The sequence below is a fragment of the Polyodon spathula genome, chromosome 12 (assembly GCF_017654505.1).
Source record: "Polyodon spathula isolate WHYD16114869_AA chromosome 12, ASM1765450v1, whole genome shotgun sequence".
Taxonomy (NCBI): Eukaryota; Metazoa; Chordata; class Actinopteri; order Acipenseriformes; family Polyodontidae; genus Polyodon; species Polyodon spathula.
This window is the reverse complement of record NC_054545.1, coordinates 15,547,839-15,566,550: the sequence shown is the minus strand read 5'-3', so window position 1 is coordinate 15,566,550 and position 18,712 is coordinate 15,547,839. Positions and strand designations below refer to the sequence as shown.

The following is an 18,712-nucleotide window of genomic DNA, read 5'->3' as shown; positions in this document are numbered from 1 at the left end:
CTGTCTGGAGAAGTCTGGTCAGAAGTGGCCTTCATGGAAGACTTGCGGCCAAAAAGCCATACCTCCAACGTGGAAACAAGGCCAAGCGACTCAACTATCCACAAAAACACAAACTGGGGTGCAGAACAATGGCAACAGGTGCTCTGGACCTTTGAAATATTTGGCTGTAGCAGAAGAGAGTTTGTTCGCTGAAGGGCTGGAGAGCAGTACATGAATGAGTGTCTGCAGGCAACAGTGAAGCATGGTGGAGGTTCCTTGCAAGTTTGGGGCTGCATTTCTGCAAATGGAGCTGGGGATTTGGTCAGAATTAATGGTCTCCTCAATGCTGAAAAGTAGAGGCAGATACTTATTCATCATGCATTACCATCAGGGAAGCATCTGATTGGCCCCAGATTTATTCTGCAGCATGACAACGACCCCAAAATTACAGCGAAAGTCATTAAGAACTATCTTCAGCGTAAAGAAGAACAAGGAGTCCTGGAAGTGATGGCACTGGCCTTTCCCCTTCTGGCATTTCACGCTTATAACAGGTATTTCCAAAATCTAGAAAGGTATAGCACAACGATGGAACGAGGACATCAAAATTCTAGAAAAACAGCTTTCCATTCTGGATGCCTGTAGTCGTTGCAAATGTAGTCCATTCTGTGTCCATCAAAGTGTCATTAAAGCAGGACAGCACAGTGTGTGAAGTTGGGGTTCAATGGAAAGGGGTTCAATCCAGTGAAAATAAGCTGGGGTGACTGTAATAGAAGCAGACCAACATTTCCAAATGTATTAAATGTCTCAGAATTGAAAAGCTCAACTGTACATTGAAGAAAGGGTCTATTACATGGGATAAGATTAGTTTCAAACAGTAGCAGCTTCAGCTCTACCATTGTAATAAAGGGCATGATTCAGAGTAAACTGCAGTGTGGGAGGAAGTAGGGCTGTTGGTTTGCTGGGAGGGTAAGTTTAAAACACACAGTATAAGGGTGTGTCGACACTGGCACATGTTAATTATAGAACAGAAAGTAAACCTTCATGATAAATATGTTAGGCATGCAAATATTTCGATTTTCATTTTGCAGTAAGACCTTTATTGGTATGCATGGTAGATAGTAGGGCTGCTGGTGAAATGGGAAAGTGTGCAGTGCAGCTAAACCTTTCTAATGATCACCTGGGAGTTGCTTCTGAGAAGGGATTAGGCTAATTTGCACTCTAGGATTCAGGCCATAGTAAGTGTTTCTGGTAAAATTCCCAGCAGATCATTGAGACCTGGACTCTCCCCAAGGAAAAAGACACACTGTTAATTAATTACCGAAAAGTGAATAGGGAATAACTAGTCTACATGTGGTATAGGATGTGTGAAACCTAATCTTGTAGTCTAGACTAGATTCATGTTTTCATCAGTTATTTGAGTTTTACACTTTACATTTTCCAATAGTTTTACCTTTACCTGATTGTGTTTGAAGTGAGGGCAAAACACATTTCTTAGTATCCTCCAGCATGAAAATACTAGCAGTAGACTCCCGCTGCTAGAGAAATATGGTCATGTTCATGTCCTGATGCCTTGTGTCTCTTTGTGAATACTAATTGATTTGTTAATGGAATATACTGTATATGAGATTCTCAACATGGTTCCTTTTTATACATACTGTAGCACAGTGCAAGACGTTTCATTTGTAAATACAACAAACAGAGCAGAATTGGATATTCATTTTTAATTACATCACTATTACAACTATTACATCATTTTTTCCACTAACTGGGCCCAGAAGGCATGGTTTTATACCTGCCTTGTGTGTGTGTGTTCTGCTTAACATTGTACATCACTTAAAGGTGTAATGACCAGTTTTCATACAATCCTTCCCTCTCACATGTCTCTTGCTGCTTTTTCCCCCAGGTTTTATTTTTTAGGTGAAACCACTTTTTTAGAAGCTTTATTAAGCTGAACCCTTCATGTGTTATATGACCCCTTGGAATCACAGAACACATTTGAACCAGAGAGTATAGAGTATAGTCAACCTGGATGTCTGGCACAGCCACTAATTGTATTCGGAGCTGTTCTGTTAGTGAGGTGGTATCAGTCTCTCGCCACTCAGATATCACAGCAGACAGGCTTGCCGATAGAAGCAGGGTTTAGAGTTGTAGACAGGTTAACCCAATCTGGTTTAACCAGTACTGTGTTCCCAAATAGCACTGGATAGTAAGACTATAAACACATCGTGTGTTCTACTGTGTACTACGTTAGACTGAGAGCAGTTAGATATTGCTTAGTTAATGCATAAAATAGATGGGATACATACATCTAATCTGAGTTTAGTTCATTTTGATCACATTCACATATTCAGTATCCTGATGTACTGATCAATTCATGAGAAAAGTGTTCTTACACAAATTATACCAACAAAGAAAAACATACCACCAATTGAAAAAAATAAAAAATAAAAAAGAACATCTGATGAGGCTAAAAGGGTAGCTGACTAAACAAACTATTGAAACTACTCGTGTACGGGTCTTTTGTTTTCCATGGTGGTGTATAGGGGTGCCAGCCAGTCAGGTAGTTTCTGCTAGATGTCGTCTTATATACCCCCAGTGGTCATGTGATGTACTAGTGGTACCCCTATTCCCACTCTGGTGTTTGCTTCCCATGGTGAACTGGTGCAACACAACACATTCCTCCATCCCTTCTCCAGAGTCATCACAATTTATATACTGTAGAATAGACTGTCTTCTGAACTTTGATACCATTGGCACAAGGTAGGAATGCTCAGGCACACTGGGGAACACCCTCTGGTGCAGAACAGGTAGAGGTGGCGCTTCCTGCTGATATCACTTTCCCTTGATCAGTGCCACAAAGGAATTCCAAACTGGCACTTTCCACAGGGAACAACATTTTCCAGGATCCTTTTAAAAGGCAATGATGATTATCATGAAAGCACAGGACCGTGAAAAAAAAAAAAAAAAGCACTTGTCACCACATTGTGGCCAAAAACAGTACTTTTAAATAGTTTTTTACCTATGAGACCAATCAGAATTTTCTGCATATTATTCAATGTCACATAACAAAAAATGTATCGTACATAATAATAATAATAATAATAATTTATTATAGAAAATAAACTGTTCATTTTCGATAGATGAAACCCTTATTAATATATGAGATGTTTAAAAAATGTCAAAACCAATTTTGAGTGATATGTCCAAAACATGTCAAATGATCCAGTTTTTCTCAGGGCCAGTAAACTCAGTGAGGTTAAAGTCACAGTCAAGTGTTCTGCTGTGACCATTTCCCATTGTAATGTCTTGAATGTGTGTGTGACCTGAGTTCTGGTTTATCATGTATTTAAATCTGCACTATTCCTTGTGAAACATTGTCCAGTAATGCATGCTTGATATTACGAAGTAATGTATTTTTATAATTGCAGAACATCAAGCTGCCATTCTTCACCTAAAGAGAGAAAGTAAAGAAGTCGTCGAAAACTTACAAGTAAGTAAAAAAAAGTACCAAATGATAAGTTTGAGGTCTTGAGTGATCTTGGTGTTTCTTTGTAAATGCACCTGTACCTCTAATTTGTCACAGGGATACCATTATAATATATTCTATTGCTGCTGAATATGCATGGGCTTGTTCCAAACACTTTATTTGATTATGAAGAGGCAGTTATGAAGCCCCTTTTTAGAAATGTTTCTTATACAGTATTCATGTTAATTGATTGTATCTTGTTCACAGCAGGTGGTTATCACACAGTTTAATGATATGTATGTGTTTAACAGGAAAATAATGCAGGCTTGTGCCTTTAGTTATACATAGCCTTACATTGGTGTTTCATTGCTATCTGTGGATGCTACAGGCAGGATAATACTGTAGGGTCATTTGAAGCATAATAGTCCTGCCCAAACAATCCTTGACTTTATTTCAATTGGAGTATTCCTGGGGTTAGCGGCACGTACTCAAGTAAACATCAAAAGCTAAAATTCTGAGAGCACAGTTGTCACTAAAAGGAAACTAAAAGAACAAGCTTTTTTCTAGTATTCTATATGCGCAATGAGAATCACAAGAAACCCTCCAGCAGTGTTCTCAGCTCTGTTTGTTATGAATTACTACAGCATTAATGTGTGCAAGGCTGAATTCTGGGAATGGAGAACACTTCAGCCTTACACTTTTCGCGTACTACAATAAACTGAAGAGTAATGCTTTATAAAAAAAAAAACGTATCCGTCGTTTCTTCTGATCTCATCTGTTTCTTTAGGCAACCAAATTCTGTTCAACTTTTTGTTCATAAAAGAATGTCACCCCAAAAATGTAGGTAGGCCGCTAATAGATTTGAATACCAAATGTGTGCAGTTACCCTGCAGTCCTTTTCCTCTTCTTCTCCATGCTTTGCTATGGTCCATTATAAGTTTTAGCTATATTTTGATTTTACATGCTTTCCTTCACAATGCTTTATTAGCTTTACTTTTTCTCATGCTTTTACCACGTCGACAAGGTCGTGCTGTGAATGTGTTTCCAACACTTAGACCTTCAAGTCATTTGTAAATTCAGATCTCAAACTATATACGTAGTTTTTCACTGTACTGATTTGATTGAACTAAATTATCTACAAAATATCTGTACATTTAGATCAACGGCCACAATCTGATGTTCCATGCATCAGCTTTATGTGCTAAATTAAAACCAAATACCTTGTTTTTAATCTGGTGTTTTAAGATATGAGGCACCATGGTTCAGCTTTAACCTTCCGCTGTGATAACTGGAGCTTTGTGTGGAAAGCAAGGTTGATTTATCAAATTCAGTGTTATCAATTTCATTTTAAAACTGATTAAAATACCACATCTAAATAATACATGCATGACTCAGCGTGGCATGGCCCACATTATTGCACTTTAACCTAAAAGCAAGAGGAGAGAAGAAAGCAAAACTCAGAGTCCTTGTTTTTACCTGGTCAGAATTATTGAGGTGCACATAATTACAAAATCACGCCTGGTAACACCCTGTTTTTATCAGAATGCTAAAGATATGGTGTATGGTATCATGGTGGTGGTGAAGGGTTTGTTTCCACAACAGCAGCACTGCAGTATATCCACCTTGTACAATAACCCTCTTCTGTTAATGGGGGATTACATTACTCTCTGACCAATTTTATTTCTTTATGCCTTTATTTTGCCACAAAATTCTGCAAGAGAATTGCAGGCCAGTATAAAGAAAAACATGTTGTGAATTTAAAAAAAAAAAGTGCTGTGTTTTGTTGTGGAAAGCATGCTTCACCTTTTCCATATAGATTAAGATAAAGAGAAGTGTGTTTAATTCAGAGCTCTAAAGGGGAATAAAAATAAGTATTGTATACACTGTAAGTAAAAGTCAGCAGACAGCACTTAATTGCATACATAACATAAGAAAAGCAAAGAACATTTAACATAGCACCTACACACCCTGAGCCATAGGGGGAGCTATAGCATTCCACATACGCCAGAATTGAGAAAATAGGCAATATTAGGGAAAACAGACCTGTTTCAGTACAAGTCACATTTTTCAAATTTTATTTTGTTTAACTATTATCGCTAGAATAATCAAAAGACAACCTTGCTTTACCAGGGTCAAATCATACGCAGATGAAGGAACTTGACAAAACTTTGTCTAGCTGACTTACCTTCTTATACAGTGCAAGCTATGTTTGTTTTTAAAGTTCTGTATGAATCATTCTTAAGACCACTCATTTTTAATCTGAACATGTCTATTAGAACCAGCTCTCCTTCCATATCATTGTAATAGAGGCATTCCACAGTATGAGAGAAACACATGCATGTACAGTTGCTCTCAAAAGTATTCACCCCCCTTGGACTTTTCCACATTTTATTGTGTTACAACATGGTATCAAAATGGATTTAATTAGGAGTTTTTGCCACTGATCAACACAAAAAAAGTCCATAATGTTAAAGTGAAAAATAAAATCTACAAATTGTTCTAAATGAATTACAAATACAAAACAGAAAATAATTGATTGCATAAGTATTCACCCCCTTGAGTCAATATTTGGTAGAGGCACCTTTGACAGCAATTACAGCCATGAGTCTATTTGGATAAGTCTCTATCAGCTTTGTACATCTGGACACTGCAAACAAGACCATTTTTGCCCATTCTTCTTTGCGAAATTGCTCAAGCTCCGTCAAGTTGGATGTGGACCTTTGGTGAACAGTAATTTTCAACTCTTTCCACATATTCTCAATTGGATTGAGGTCCGGTCTTTGACTGGGCCACTCCAGGACATTGACCTTTTTGTTTTTAAGTCACTCCAGTGTGGCTTTGGCCGTATGTTTGGGGTCATTTGGGGTTTGGGCTTGGAATCTTCTTCCAAGTCCCAGGTCTCTTGCAGACTTCAGCAGGTTTTCCTCCAGGATTTCTCTGTACTTTGCTGCATCCATTTTGCCCTCTATCTTCACAAGCTTTCCAAGCCCTGATGCAGAGAACATCCCCATAGCATGATGCTGCCACCACCATGCTTCATGGTAGGGATGGTGTACATAGCACTTAGCGTTGAGGCCAAAAAGCTCTATTTTGGTCTCATCAGACCATAGAATCTTCTTCCACTTGGTCTCAGTCTCCCACATTCCTTCTAGCAAACTTGATGAGATTTGATGTGAGTTTTTTTTTAACAGTGGCTTTCTTTTTGCCACTCTCCCATAAAGGCCAGTTTTGTGAAGCACCCGGGCTATTGTTGCTGTATGCACAGTGTCTCCCTGCTCATGCGTGGAAGACTAAGGGTTGCCATAGGCCTCTTGGTGACCTCCCTGACTAGTGCCCTTCTCGACCGGATACTCAGTTTTCGAGGACAGCCTGTTCTAGACAGATTCACAGTTGTGCCATATTCTCTCCATTTCTTAATAATGGACTTTACTGTGCTCCGGCGGATATTCAATGCCTTGGAAATGTTCTTATATCCTACCCCTGATTGGTGCTTTTGAAGAACCTTATTCTGGATTTGCTTTGAATGTTCCTTCGTCTTCATGATGTAGTTTTTGTTAGGAAATGTACTAACCAACTGTGGACCTCCCACAGACAGATGTATTTAACCTGAAATCATGTGAAACACCTTAATTGCATACAGGTTCTCCATTCAATTAATTATTTGACTTCTAAAGACAATTGGTTGCATCAGAGCTTATTTAAGTGTGTCATAGCAAAGGGGGTGAATACTTATGCAATCAATTATTTTCTGTTTTATATTTGTAATTTAGAACAATTTGTAGATTTTATATTTCACTTTGTCATTATGGACTTTTTTTGTGTTGATCAGTGGCAAAAACTCCTAATTAAATCCATTTTGATACCATGTTGTAACACAATAAAATGTGGAAAAGTCCAAGGGGGGTGAATACTTTTGAGAGCCACTGTATTCTTCAGGCATGTTTTCCTTTGTGATATTCAGCTCTTTATGAAATTAGATGATAGATCAGGTAGATAGTTTGGGATAGTTTAGGATTATAAAGCAGCCTGCTGGACTGAATGAAAAATCTGGGATCTGATTCAGATATAGACGTGGAATAATTACAGAATGCAGTAATCAAAACTGAGATTGTTTGACAATTTTACATTTTAACCATAATGCCCTGGAATTGCGTAAAATAACTAAGCTTTGACATAGTCAAAAACACATGTGCCAGAGGTTTTCTTGACAATGAACATTGGAGATCCTCCGATCTTATACTGTGCAATGATGTGTAATCATGCAAAGAGTGCTGGAAATGCCTAGACCTAGTTGCTTACAGTTTTTTGTTCCTTGTAATTGTGTGTGGAACTCACTAGATGTCACTAAACACTAGATCAGAAGGATGTTTGTAACTCTCTTAATATCACTAATGTCTGCTTAGTTTTGCATATTCGGGTTGTGCTGAAAGTTCACGTTTGATTCTCAGTTTTGGAGAAGCATTGACATTCTGTCGATATAACTTGTGCAACTAATCTATAGGTAAAATGTACATGTAAAAGCTATGCATTAACCTCAGTGATCAGATGCAGCCAATCTATGAGATCCAGGTCACGTCATCAGTGTAACAGGGTTAGGTGCAAACTGGCGACCTCCCACAGCGCAAGTGAGCATCTTAACCTCTATGCATTCGTGGTTATAGAGCTTTTACCCTCATCTCATCTCACCCACAGGACATAACCTGTAATGGCAGTGTGTCGCACAACAATGCCTGTCACATTTGCAACATATGTCACACTACAGTCTTGCATACATATCTAGAGAACCGCTTGTTCATTTGTGATGAAACTTGGTGAGAGCCGGATTCAGTTGTTGAGTTCAGGGTAATCTAGGAAGCTGTCTGTCTGTGAGTCACGCAGTTAAAGTTCTATTAATCTATATATCCCGTTTGTCCAGTTCTGATAAAGCCTCTTTGACAAAGTTATTAATTCATGATATGGCTGTATAAGGATGTAATCTGTCCATATGTCATGCTTAAGTTTCATGGTATATCTACTGAAGCACTTGTGAAGAGGCTTGGTTTGAGCATTCTTCAGCACAAGGTATTGGGAATATCAGAACCAGGAGGTGTATGGAGATGTCTGCCTGTCTGTCTGCATGTTCACATATGTAGGTTATCATGGTTTGTATGCTTTTTCATGTTACTGATAGCTCTAAATTTGTATTTCCAGCTGTGGTTAGGGATGCATGTCACTGATGTACAGTACTGTGCAAAAGTTTTAGGCAGGTGTGAAAAAATGCTGTAAAGTAAGAATGCTTTCAAAAATAGACATGTTATTAGATCAGATTTATCAATTAACTAAATGCAAAGTGAGTGAACAGAAGAAAAATCTAAATCAAATCCATATTTTGGTGTGACCACCCTTTGCCTTCAAAACAGCATCAATTCTTCTAGGTACACTTCAGGTATGTGATCTGGGAGTAGGGTAGCATCAAATAGTAAACTAGTCGACTAGACAGCTAAAAAAGAGACAGTCAGCCTCAGAAACTGGCAGTCTATTCATCACACACTGCAGTGGCAAAGCAGCAGCAGCACAATTGCAATGTCAATACTGTAGTTGTATTCAGCTGTTTGAATTGATAAGGAATATAAATGTGAAGTGTGTGGTTTTAGAGCGACGGAAGTGCAGTTTGCGGTTGCATTCCATTACAAATGAATTAATTTTTAGAACATTAATAAATAGTTTTAAAAATGTATCTTAGGTGCAGGCCCAGCTTTATACACACAGCAACTCTCTCACATTGGGTTGTATTTGGTCCTTGCTTCTATCTGTGTCCACTTTCTGTGTCTCCTTTAGGTCAGGTAGGTGAAGAGGTTTAGTGAAGAAAACACAACAATGGCTAGTTAGAAAGTGTCCTTTCCATTGCTGCTTCAACAGCAAACTCAGTACAACCTTCCTACTTGTGTTATTCATTTAAGTATTATAATAAAGGCTGTTGCATCACTGGAAGCATTCATTAAGCACAGGCTTTATGGATCCAGTGTGCTACAGACGTCCTCACTGTTTTCCGAGTGACGTAATTGTTGTCATGGAAGCTTTGCATCCTGCAGTAAGTGAGATTCTCTCTTTTCTCTTGAGAAAAACCCTGTGCTTTCTTCTGCTATTGTCTTCTCAAACCTTGTTTCAGGTTCATTTTGTCTGTTGTTTCTGAAGCAGCTTGTATTCTCTAATAAAAATTTCCCATAGTAAAAGCATAGCAAAATGAAATAAAGCGTAGTGAAAGCATGGTAAGGCAAACATAAGTACTGTGAAGCACATATAGGTATTGTAAAGCATTTTAAATACCTAACAAACCATGGTTAAATGCATTGTATAACATGGGAAAAACATGGGAAAACTGCAAAATAAACTTGCTAATTTACTGTGTAAATTTCTATAAGGTTCTACCCAATAATTACATGCAGGAGGCACATACAGGAGCAGTATAAGTAAAAATACCAACTTTTACCAATTGTATTCCTGCAGAGTAGCAACATTAAGCTTTCCAATGATGGGCTAGCTGAACCACTTCATAGTTAAATGGCTGGTTTCACAGACCCCAATTGGACTAACTAATGTTGGTTTAGGTAAAATTAGGAAGTCCAAGACTAATGCTAAACAGGGTCTGTGAAACCAACCGAAAGTGCTAAAGTTTGTACACCCTAAACAGAATCTCCCACTTGGTTGTGTATCCAAGGCATTCTGGACATAAAGACATTATGAAGAAATTGCAGTATGTGTGGTCTGATTGCTGTTGACAAGAATGCCATTATTTGACTTTTGTCACAGAGCTGTGAAGTTGTCAGACTTCAGTGAAGAAGGAGTTTGAAACATTTGGGTACGCTGTAGACTGCTTCTTACCCACTGCCTGGATAATATTACTTTTATGGTGTTTGAAGACCAACCCTTGCTATAAAGTGGAATGGAAACCACGGGTATTTAATGATACATTAAGTTTGAGTATCCAGAGCAATAAAACATCATGTGTGGGTTTTCGGATGTACAGTACAGTGGTTGCTGTGTGATTTGTCTTTACTAAGAAGGGGAAAATAGCCTCAGTGCTGTTTTATTATGTAACTGGAACACCATTGAACAGTCATTCTTCTTGTGACTTGCTTAACTTGCTTCATTGCCTTTATGATCTTACTTTTCACTGTCACAGAACCATGCTCCTGGTTGATTTAACTATTTAAAGAACTTGTGTGAATGCATGCAAGAGTTTTAGGACCCAGGCCCATTGGCAGCCCCCCAGCAATCATAAGCACAATTCTTGTTTAGTGTTTTATTATAATCCATTACTATGACTCTATGTTTTATGTACCACTCGTATGAATTATGCCCGTACACTTGAATTCAATCACTGTACCAATTGAAAGCAGCAACAAAGTAAACAGACCAATAGAACTCAAATTAAAAATATTGACTGGCCTACTCGCAAAAGCATATCAAATTCAGCTTTATAAACTTAGACTCCAGGCTTCTTTTATAAATTTTCAAACCGGGTAGTAAGGTGTTTTCGATTAGTATGCCTGTATCAATTGTATCTGAGGGTTTTTTTTGTTTTGTTTTGTTTGGTTTTTTTTGCAGTTTAGCCATTTTCCCTTTTGTTCCACACCTCCCCTTACACTTTATTTTCATGTGATACTTTTGCATTTGAGTGTTTTAGTCAGTTTAGCAGCATTTGTTTACATTTGTATATGCAAAGACAGCTCACATTGAAACAAGCTCTGCACCTGGTGTGGTAGCGTGAAGATCACTTATGAAGCATTTACAAGTTTGGTAGCATTGCTGGTTTGGTCTAAATTTAACAAGGTGGAGTCTGGGCATGAAGCAGTCATGAGTAGAGAGCTTTTAACTGCAGCTCATCTCACATTCAAGGTTCAGATCTGTAACAGCAGTGATCACACATGATTTAAAAAATGAGGGCAATTGTGTTTGTTCTTTTAATAATAAATAAAATCATGCTTAAATGTTACTTTCTTTTGCAGTTTGTAGGTTAATTTAAAATAGACATTTAATAAATAGTTCCCTTTCAATGGAATGACAGCCATTACCAAATGGGTATAACATAGCTGTACCTTATATATGAAGCTGTTCTTGACAGTTTTTCATAATGATTATCAGGGTGTGCTGAACTTCATGTGCTTCTGAGCAGATGGTAAACCCAGTTGTCTGTTTTTCTCGCGTTACAGATCCTGTGAGTAGGTATGAACTCTTGTCTAGATGTTCTAAGGCCTTTTGGCAATGAGTGTCTACTTTACAAGCTAAATTGTATCAATATTTAAAGTATATTTAAAAAAAAAACAAGACAAAGAAAGTCACTGTCCTTACTTTGTAGTGGTTTCTGTGGCAGAGTGAATAGGGTTTTGGTACACTCTACAAAGTGGAGCTGTCTTGCACTGTGGGTTGTGTTTGTCAACATTGCTGACATGACGCTATCAAGACAGGAGAACACCCACAAAACTGTGAAGTCCCTAAATAACCTTTATCAGACTCTCATATACAACTATGGACAAAAGTTGTGATTCATAAAGTCGAATGAAACCTGTTACATTAACAATAATATTAACAATAATGTTAGGTTAACATATCACTTTGTAGTTTTCTATACAACAATTTGACATTTTAAAAAACATGACATGAAATACTATACTACTATCATGGCTTCCCGTAGATGTTCTTTGATTTCATGATAGTAAATAAAAGATCTAAATTATGTTCATCTAGTTATTTTTTTTATTATGTCTCAATCCTCAAATTCGAGGTGATGTAAAACTTTTGGCCGTAGGGTAGCTGTAGATGTACCTCTCAGCTATAGTGCCTAGTCAAAAGGATCATTCATTATTTTGTGGTTAGGAAATAAAATCTACTGTTCACGAAAAGCCTACTGACTACTACTTCAGTAATACTTTCATACTTCAGTATATTGATTTTTAGCTTGCAATTAAAACATGTTTTTAATTTAAAACTTGTGTTTCTGAAAGGAGGCCCATCCTTTAATCACATACGTAATCAAGCTGTTCCCATATACAGCCTATCACCTATGCTCCTTGTCATTTCTTTGTTTAGTCCTCCTTCTCCCTTGCTCCATAGCTGTCATCAATCAATAATTATTAAATCACAGTTCAGCCAGTTCATGGGGCAGAGGCAGGTGGCCCAAAGTGCCACTTGTCCTGCTCGCTGGCTATAGCTGTCATCAATCGGTCATCATTACAACTCAGTTCAGCCAGCACATGTGACAGCTATCGAGCTGTAATGGACAAGGCCGTGGGCCAAAGTATATTATGTTCCATCACAGGCATGGGCATCTGTCAAATACAATAAAGACTTGGTCATTGGAAATCTTTGTGGATACCTCCTTTCTGAAATCAGGTGCTGCCTTTATCTTTGAAAGACATTGAAAGACTTCAGGTTGAAATGTTTGTCATTAAAGTTTCTTTTAGTATTTCTAAATTCAGCTCTATTGAGTGCTTAATAGTTAGGGGTGGTCTTGGTAAGCTGAAGGCTCACTCTTCTATATTGAAGACTGTAAGAAACATATACAATGATTATTTAATTAATTTCTAATGCTCTGAATAAAAAGGAATTAAACTATGTTGATACAGTTTTTGAGTTGTAAAGAACCTATGCTGTTGTTGGAATTGCTCTGTGCAATGTAGAATGTGTCTCTTTTTGTCATTGATTTTATAAGGTTATTTCGTGTTGCCTTCCCATGTCAGGATAAATATATACAATTTGAAACATGAAATTTGGACATTCAGTATGGATCTGAAACTGATGCAGCCACTGTGTTACTATTACTTCTCAGAAGAGAGCAAAATGCATTGTCATTATTTGATAAGAGATTAGGTTTTAAAAATGTGTTAGCTAGACTGATGGAGACCAGAAATGTGTCTTCCAACTCATCTCAAGCAGACGAGGAGTCAGTGAACCCCTCAACCAGCAGACTCTCTGACTACAGTATTCATCCAGCAGTGAACACCTCGCCCAACAGACTGTGACTACAGTAGTCATCCAACAGTGAACCCCTCACTCAGCAGAATCTGACTACAGTATTCATCCAGCAGTGAACCCCTCATCCAACAGACTCTCTGACTACAGTATTCATCCAGCAGTGAACCCCTCACCCAACAGACTCTCTGACTACAGTATTCATTCAGCATCTTGTCTGTTCACCTTCCTAGCTACGTTAGTAACAGATGTTTAGTTTTGAGTGTCATTGTATTTCTCCTGTTTGGAACCCATACTCCAGCTAGAGCCAGACAATAAGTAAACTCTCTTTGTGGTAGCGGACGTCATTTGGATAAGTTTCTTACCTTATTGTTATTGCAGCGCCTCTGTGCGTACATCTACTTCTGAGAAAACAGTCTGATCTCCGTCAAAAACCTTTTAACTGTGATCATTCTGACCAGCAGTGCATTAACAATGCTAATCCTCTTCCAAGATACTGGGCAGATAATGGATTTAGATTAATGATTGTTGTTAAATGACGATAATTAAATTAACATGTATTTTTTTTTATTTAACTCTTTTATTGAAAATATTTTCTTATCTTCTATTTACAAGCCGACAAAGGTTTATGTTTGTATTATGTTTTGTATTGATGTCTGGGATATAACACAGCTATTCTCCCATAAAAACTTTGTAAATCTTCAGTTCTTTTAGAAAAACAATATTACTTTATTCCAAATGGTGTAAGCAGACCAATACAACTGAAACCCTATACAGAATTACTTGTAATGTTTAGGAACTCTATCTCCCATCATTATTATTAGCAGCTGCTTTTATCCAAAGCAACTTACAGAGACTTGGGTGTGAACTACGCATCACAATTGCTGCTGAAGAGTTACTTACTTTTACATCTCATCCAAAGGATGGTTCACAAGGAGCTTAAGCGACTTGCTCAGGATCACACACAGTGAGTCAGTGGCTGAGCTAGGATTGAATCTGGAACCTCCTAGTAACAGCCTCTTTCTTTAACCACTGGAGCATCAAGCCTCTATGTAAATAGGAGGGCTGTATGTCCTAAGAGACCATTATTACATCTCCCATGGTTCCTACAAGCTAAAGATTCACGATTCAAACATGCCCCAATACAAATACAGGTTTCCCAGATTCCCAGATTCCCATGACGATTGAGTCAAGCTATTGAGTACATTTCAGTGGAAGATTGAATAATGAGATTGTAGAATCAGAGAGTCTAGATAAGTTACATAGTGGTACTCATATATACATTTGAAGGGAGAGTGAAATAATTTAGACAAGAATATCTATTGCTGCCTGTGACAGGGTTGAAAACCCCAGCACTAAATTAGTTAATTGCCTGTCCTCGGCCTCCACTTTCCTTGCATGAGAATGTTAGGAATGTGAGGAAAGATGGGGCCTGTAACTGGACAGGCAATTGTGCAATGAGACTACCTGGTTGGAATACAAGACTGGGGTTTTCCAAAATCAGGTTGTAGAATTTTAGAGAGGAACATAAGAGACAGGAAAGATTGTGAGGCATGCGCTTATAGGCGGAAATCCTGAGTTGGTCAGCTGCTTATTGTTTATTCTATCATTCTTTCTCAGTAAAAGTGTGCAAACCAGCACTTAAGAGCACAATCTTAATGTGTTGTTCCTGCTGCTTTATTGGACCGTCCTGCTACCCTTCCACAATTCTGTTTTCATAATGCAGTGCCATAGAGAAATATTACAGAGAAGAAAAATACCAAGGCATACCATGCTTCTGGAAGGTTCTTCAACTACATAGCATTGAGATCCACAGTATTAAATGGACCTAACTGACCAAGTATCCTACAACACAAGGTGCCAATTGAGAACTTACAGACACTCCACTAGTCGACATGTTTCACTTCAGAGCAGCAGAGAGGCTCTCCTTTAGTAATGGTCACTGTGACATGGACTGACTAACTGACTAATACAGGGGCCAGGCAGTTTAGGTATTTTGCGATAGTGTGCTCGAAGCTCTGGGTGATGCTCATGTAAGGGGAAGGTATCTAGTTGAAATGCTCCGGCTTTGCCGCTGTGCGACAGTGTCCTTTTAAGCAGTGCTTGCTGGCACAGACTTGGAAAAATTCAGGCTGACCTTTTATAGAGTTGTTTGTTTAACGAATCACTTAGACAAGATAAGTCAAACCTCGTTTCCTAACAAGAAGCATGCACAATAGTTTAGCCTGTGTGCTTCGTCAGTGAATGTGGGAGCTGGAAGAGATTCAGCAGCTCATTGGTTAAGTGGATTCTGAGCTGCAGATCCCTCCAATTGTAAGATGGTATGGATTACTGAAGAATAAACAGTGAATTCATTAGGATGGAGGGGAAATGTTTTTACATCATGATGAATTAACAGGGTGGAATTCAAAATGAATTACTTCAGACCTCAGAGGAAGTGCATAAGATTAAAGTGCATTCAGGTGTCATTCTTGTTATATTCAGCCAGAATGCATGATGAATGGTCAAATTGCAGCCTGACCATCACAATAAAATTGACCTATTCACAATCTGATACCAGGGAGCAACAGCAACTTTTAATAGTTAAAATAGTCATACTGGTATCCTGATTCAAAGTAAGAAAAGAAACCGCCAGCACAATGAAAAGGGAATGCAAGTGCTGTATGGTCCTGTGTCATGAGTAATTGCATTTGATTTACTAATACACAGTGCATTGTTTCATCTTGTTATGACTGGATGCTTGTCAAGTACTCAAGTGTTAATTAACAATATGTCTGTCACTTACATACTGATTTATGAAGTGTTCACAAAACACTGTCTCAAATATGAAAGCCCTACAGGCCTGTTGACAGTGTTGTGGCAGTTGTTTATAATATTTTGCCCAGTCTTTATATGTTTTGTGTGGCAAGTACATTGAGAAGATTTGCAGGTATTAGACTATACCCACTGATTTATGAGCAATCTTGCATGTAGGTAATGATAACGAAACAGTGGTTTGTGCTTTGTTTGTTTTACATTCCCATGTAAAGTCTTGTGCAGTTAAAGTGATTTATTATTCACTTGCGTTGAATGGATGGCTGACTGACTTCCAAAATTAAACTTGATAGTAACATTCACTAACAGCAGCATCTTAAAAGCTATACAATGGATCTGGCACATTTTTGACGTTTTCAAATTGTGTTCAAACCACAAAAGAATGAAGAACATGTGCTAAATGTTTTACAAAATTGTCTTTTCTCCAGACCATTGTCTAGTCTTTAATTTAACTTTGATTCTTGCTGCAGGCATACCAAAGCCCTCTGATAAGAATCCAGGGTAATTATTTTGGCGACTAAAAAATTGTATAAAACCAGCTAATTAACTATTTCACAGAGACTCTGTCAGTAGCAAGGCCAGTGTGCTGGGTATTGAAAACAGTGCAGAGTAATATAACACAGACACACTTGGACAGGGTTCACTATACTGTACCCCTCAAACAGCGTGGAGATTAATTTGAGCTGCAGAACAAATATAGCATTCGAGAACTCTATATAGATAATATGCAGCAAGCAGGCTCTTTGAAACAACCGAAGATTAACCAATACAAAAACAGTCATAACAACCCTGTAATATAGTGCCTTGCACGCCCAGTGCGCTATGCCACACATTCTGGGGAAAAAGACTCTTGATAGTGGAGAAGAAGCCACAAAGAAGCAATGTCTCAGGTTCAAGTGCCAGTTGCACAATTGTGTTACAGTGGGCTTCTGGTCTTTTAAGGAAAACAAAAAAAACCCTAAATCCCTCTGAGAAGAATTCATTAACTTGTAAGGGGGTGTCACGGATGGCTGGATGGGTCACGTTATATTTTGTCTTCCACAGAAAAACTTTGAACTGCAGATCTTTGAAATACGAGGGGAGCATGCTGTAGCAATTGCGAAACTTGAAGATACAATTGAAGAACTCAAAAAGGACTTAGAAAACAATGTCTGTAATAAAGCCAGGGGAGAACTCAAAGAAGTCTCTGTTTCCACGGAAGACGACATGCTGCCAAAATCTTTCCGCACCGTGTGCATCCAGACAGACAGGGAGACCTTCCTCAAGACCCCTGAGGAAGAGACCAGGACTATCCAAAGCAACCAAACAGTGCCTAATAAGCTGGACCTCAAGTGTATAAACCAGAGTCTTGCGGGCAAGACAGAACCTGGTGGTTCAGGACAAGTGCCACCCCCTCCTCTCCCTGGTGCTGGGCCCCCTCCACCTCCACCTCCTCCCCCCCCTCCACTCCCAGGTGCTAGGCCCCCTCTTCCTCCTCCTCCCCTACCTGGTTGCGCCCCCCCTTTGCCTCGGAGGAGGAGAGTCTCAGAGACCTCCCCCCCCCCCTCCTTTACCAGGCACTGGCCTCCTCCCCCACCTCCGCCCCCCATGCCCGGCTGTGGACCCCACACCTGGGGGTGGACCACCCCCTCCCCCAGGAGGCTTTGCTTTCAGCCAGATGTTTCACACAAGGCCCCGGAAACCTGTGCTAGAGCCAGCATGCCCCATGAAGCCCCTGTATTGGACTCGAGTTCAGCTCAAAGAGAACAGGTACGTAGATGAACTAAAAGTCTCAATGATGTTTGAAGGGTCTGTATAGAATGGATATTGGATGTTCTTGGTTCACTTAGTAGTAGAACTGTTTTTTATGATTAACCCTTATAAGGACATGTCGGAATAGTGACTTTCCTGGTAACCTGGGGTCCAACCGGACCCCAGCAATAAAACAACATATAACTAACAACTGGAGTAAATGAGTGAATGAGCATGTGTATATGAACACTTTATTTTGCTTTTCCTTTACTTCTAGCCATCGTTTGGTATAATGTGTTGTTTATGCTATGCAAAATGGATAAGACATCCAATGCGCACAGCTATCTCCTAGCAAGTGAAGGCACCACTGTATTCTGGACACTGTAGTTTATTCTCGGAATATGTTACAGACATGCAAGATATCATTGGAAAGCTTCAAGCCTCCTTTTTCATTAGGTATATTGATTGTGTTCCTATTTGTTTCCATTTTCGAGTTACAGGCACTTGGACACTCCTACTAATTTGTTGTGCGTCACAGCACTGGAGCACTGAATGAGGGGGTGGTAGAAAGTATGCATACAGGCATGCCTGACATCAATGGAAACCGCAAAGCCATCGCTTTTAAATGACATTGAAACCAGAACGGTATCTATTGAAGTGACTGAAGCTTTAGTTCTGGTTTGCTGTAGTTTCGCTTAGGAACGTTTGTGCAGGACATACAATACATCATTGGAAAGCTCTAATTCTGTACTTTCAGGCAAGCCTTGAAGC

The 18,712-nt window shown here is 38.9% G+C and overlaps 1 protein-coding gene across 1 annotated transcript in view; it reads left to right on the top strand.

Moving 5' to 3' along the window:
- The window catches only part of LOC121325033 (formin-like), a 121,176-nt gene that overhangs the window by 30,934 nt on the left and 71,530 nt on the right, over positions 1–18,712 (top strand). The window contains 5 exon segments of the mRNA XM_041267331.1: positions 3,408–3,469; positions 17,255–17,710; positions 17,712–17,769; positions 17,772–17,808; positions 17,810–17,959. Coding sequence (XP_041123265.1) covers positions 3,408–3,469; positions 17,255–17,710; positions 17,712–17,769; positions 17,772–17,808; positions 17,810–17,959 — 763 coding nt within the window.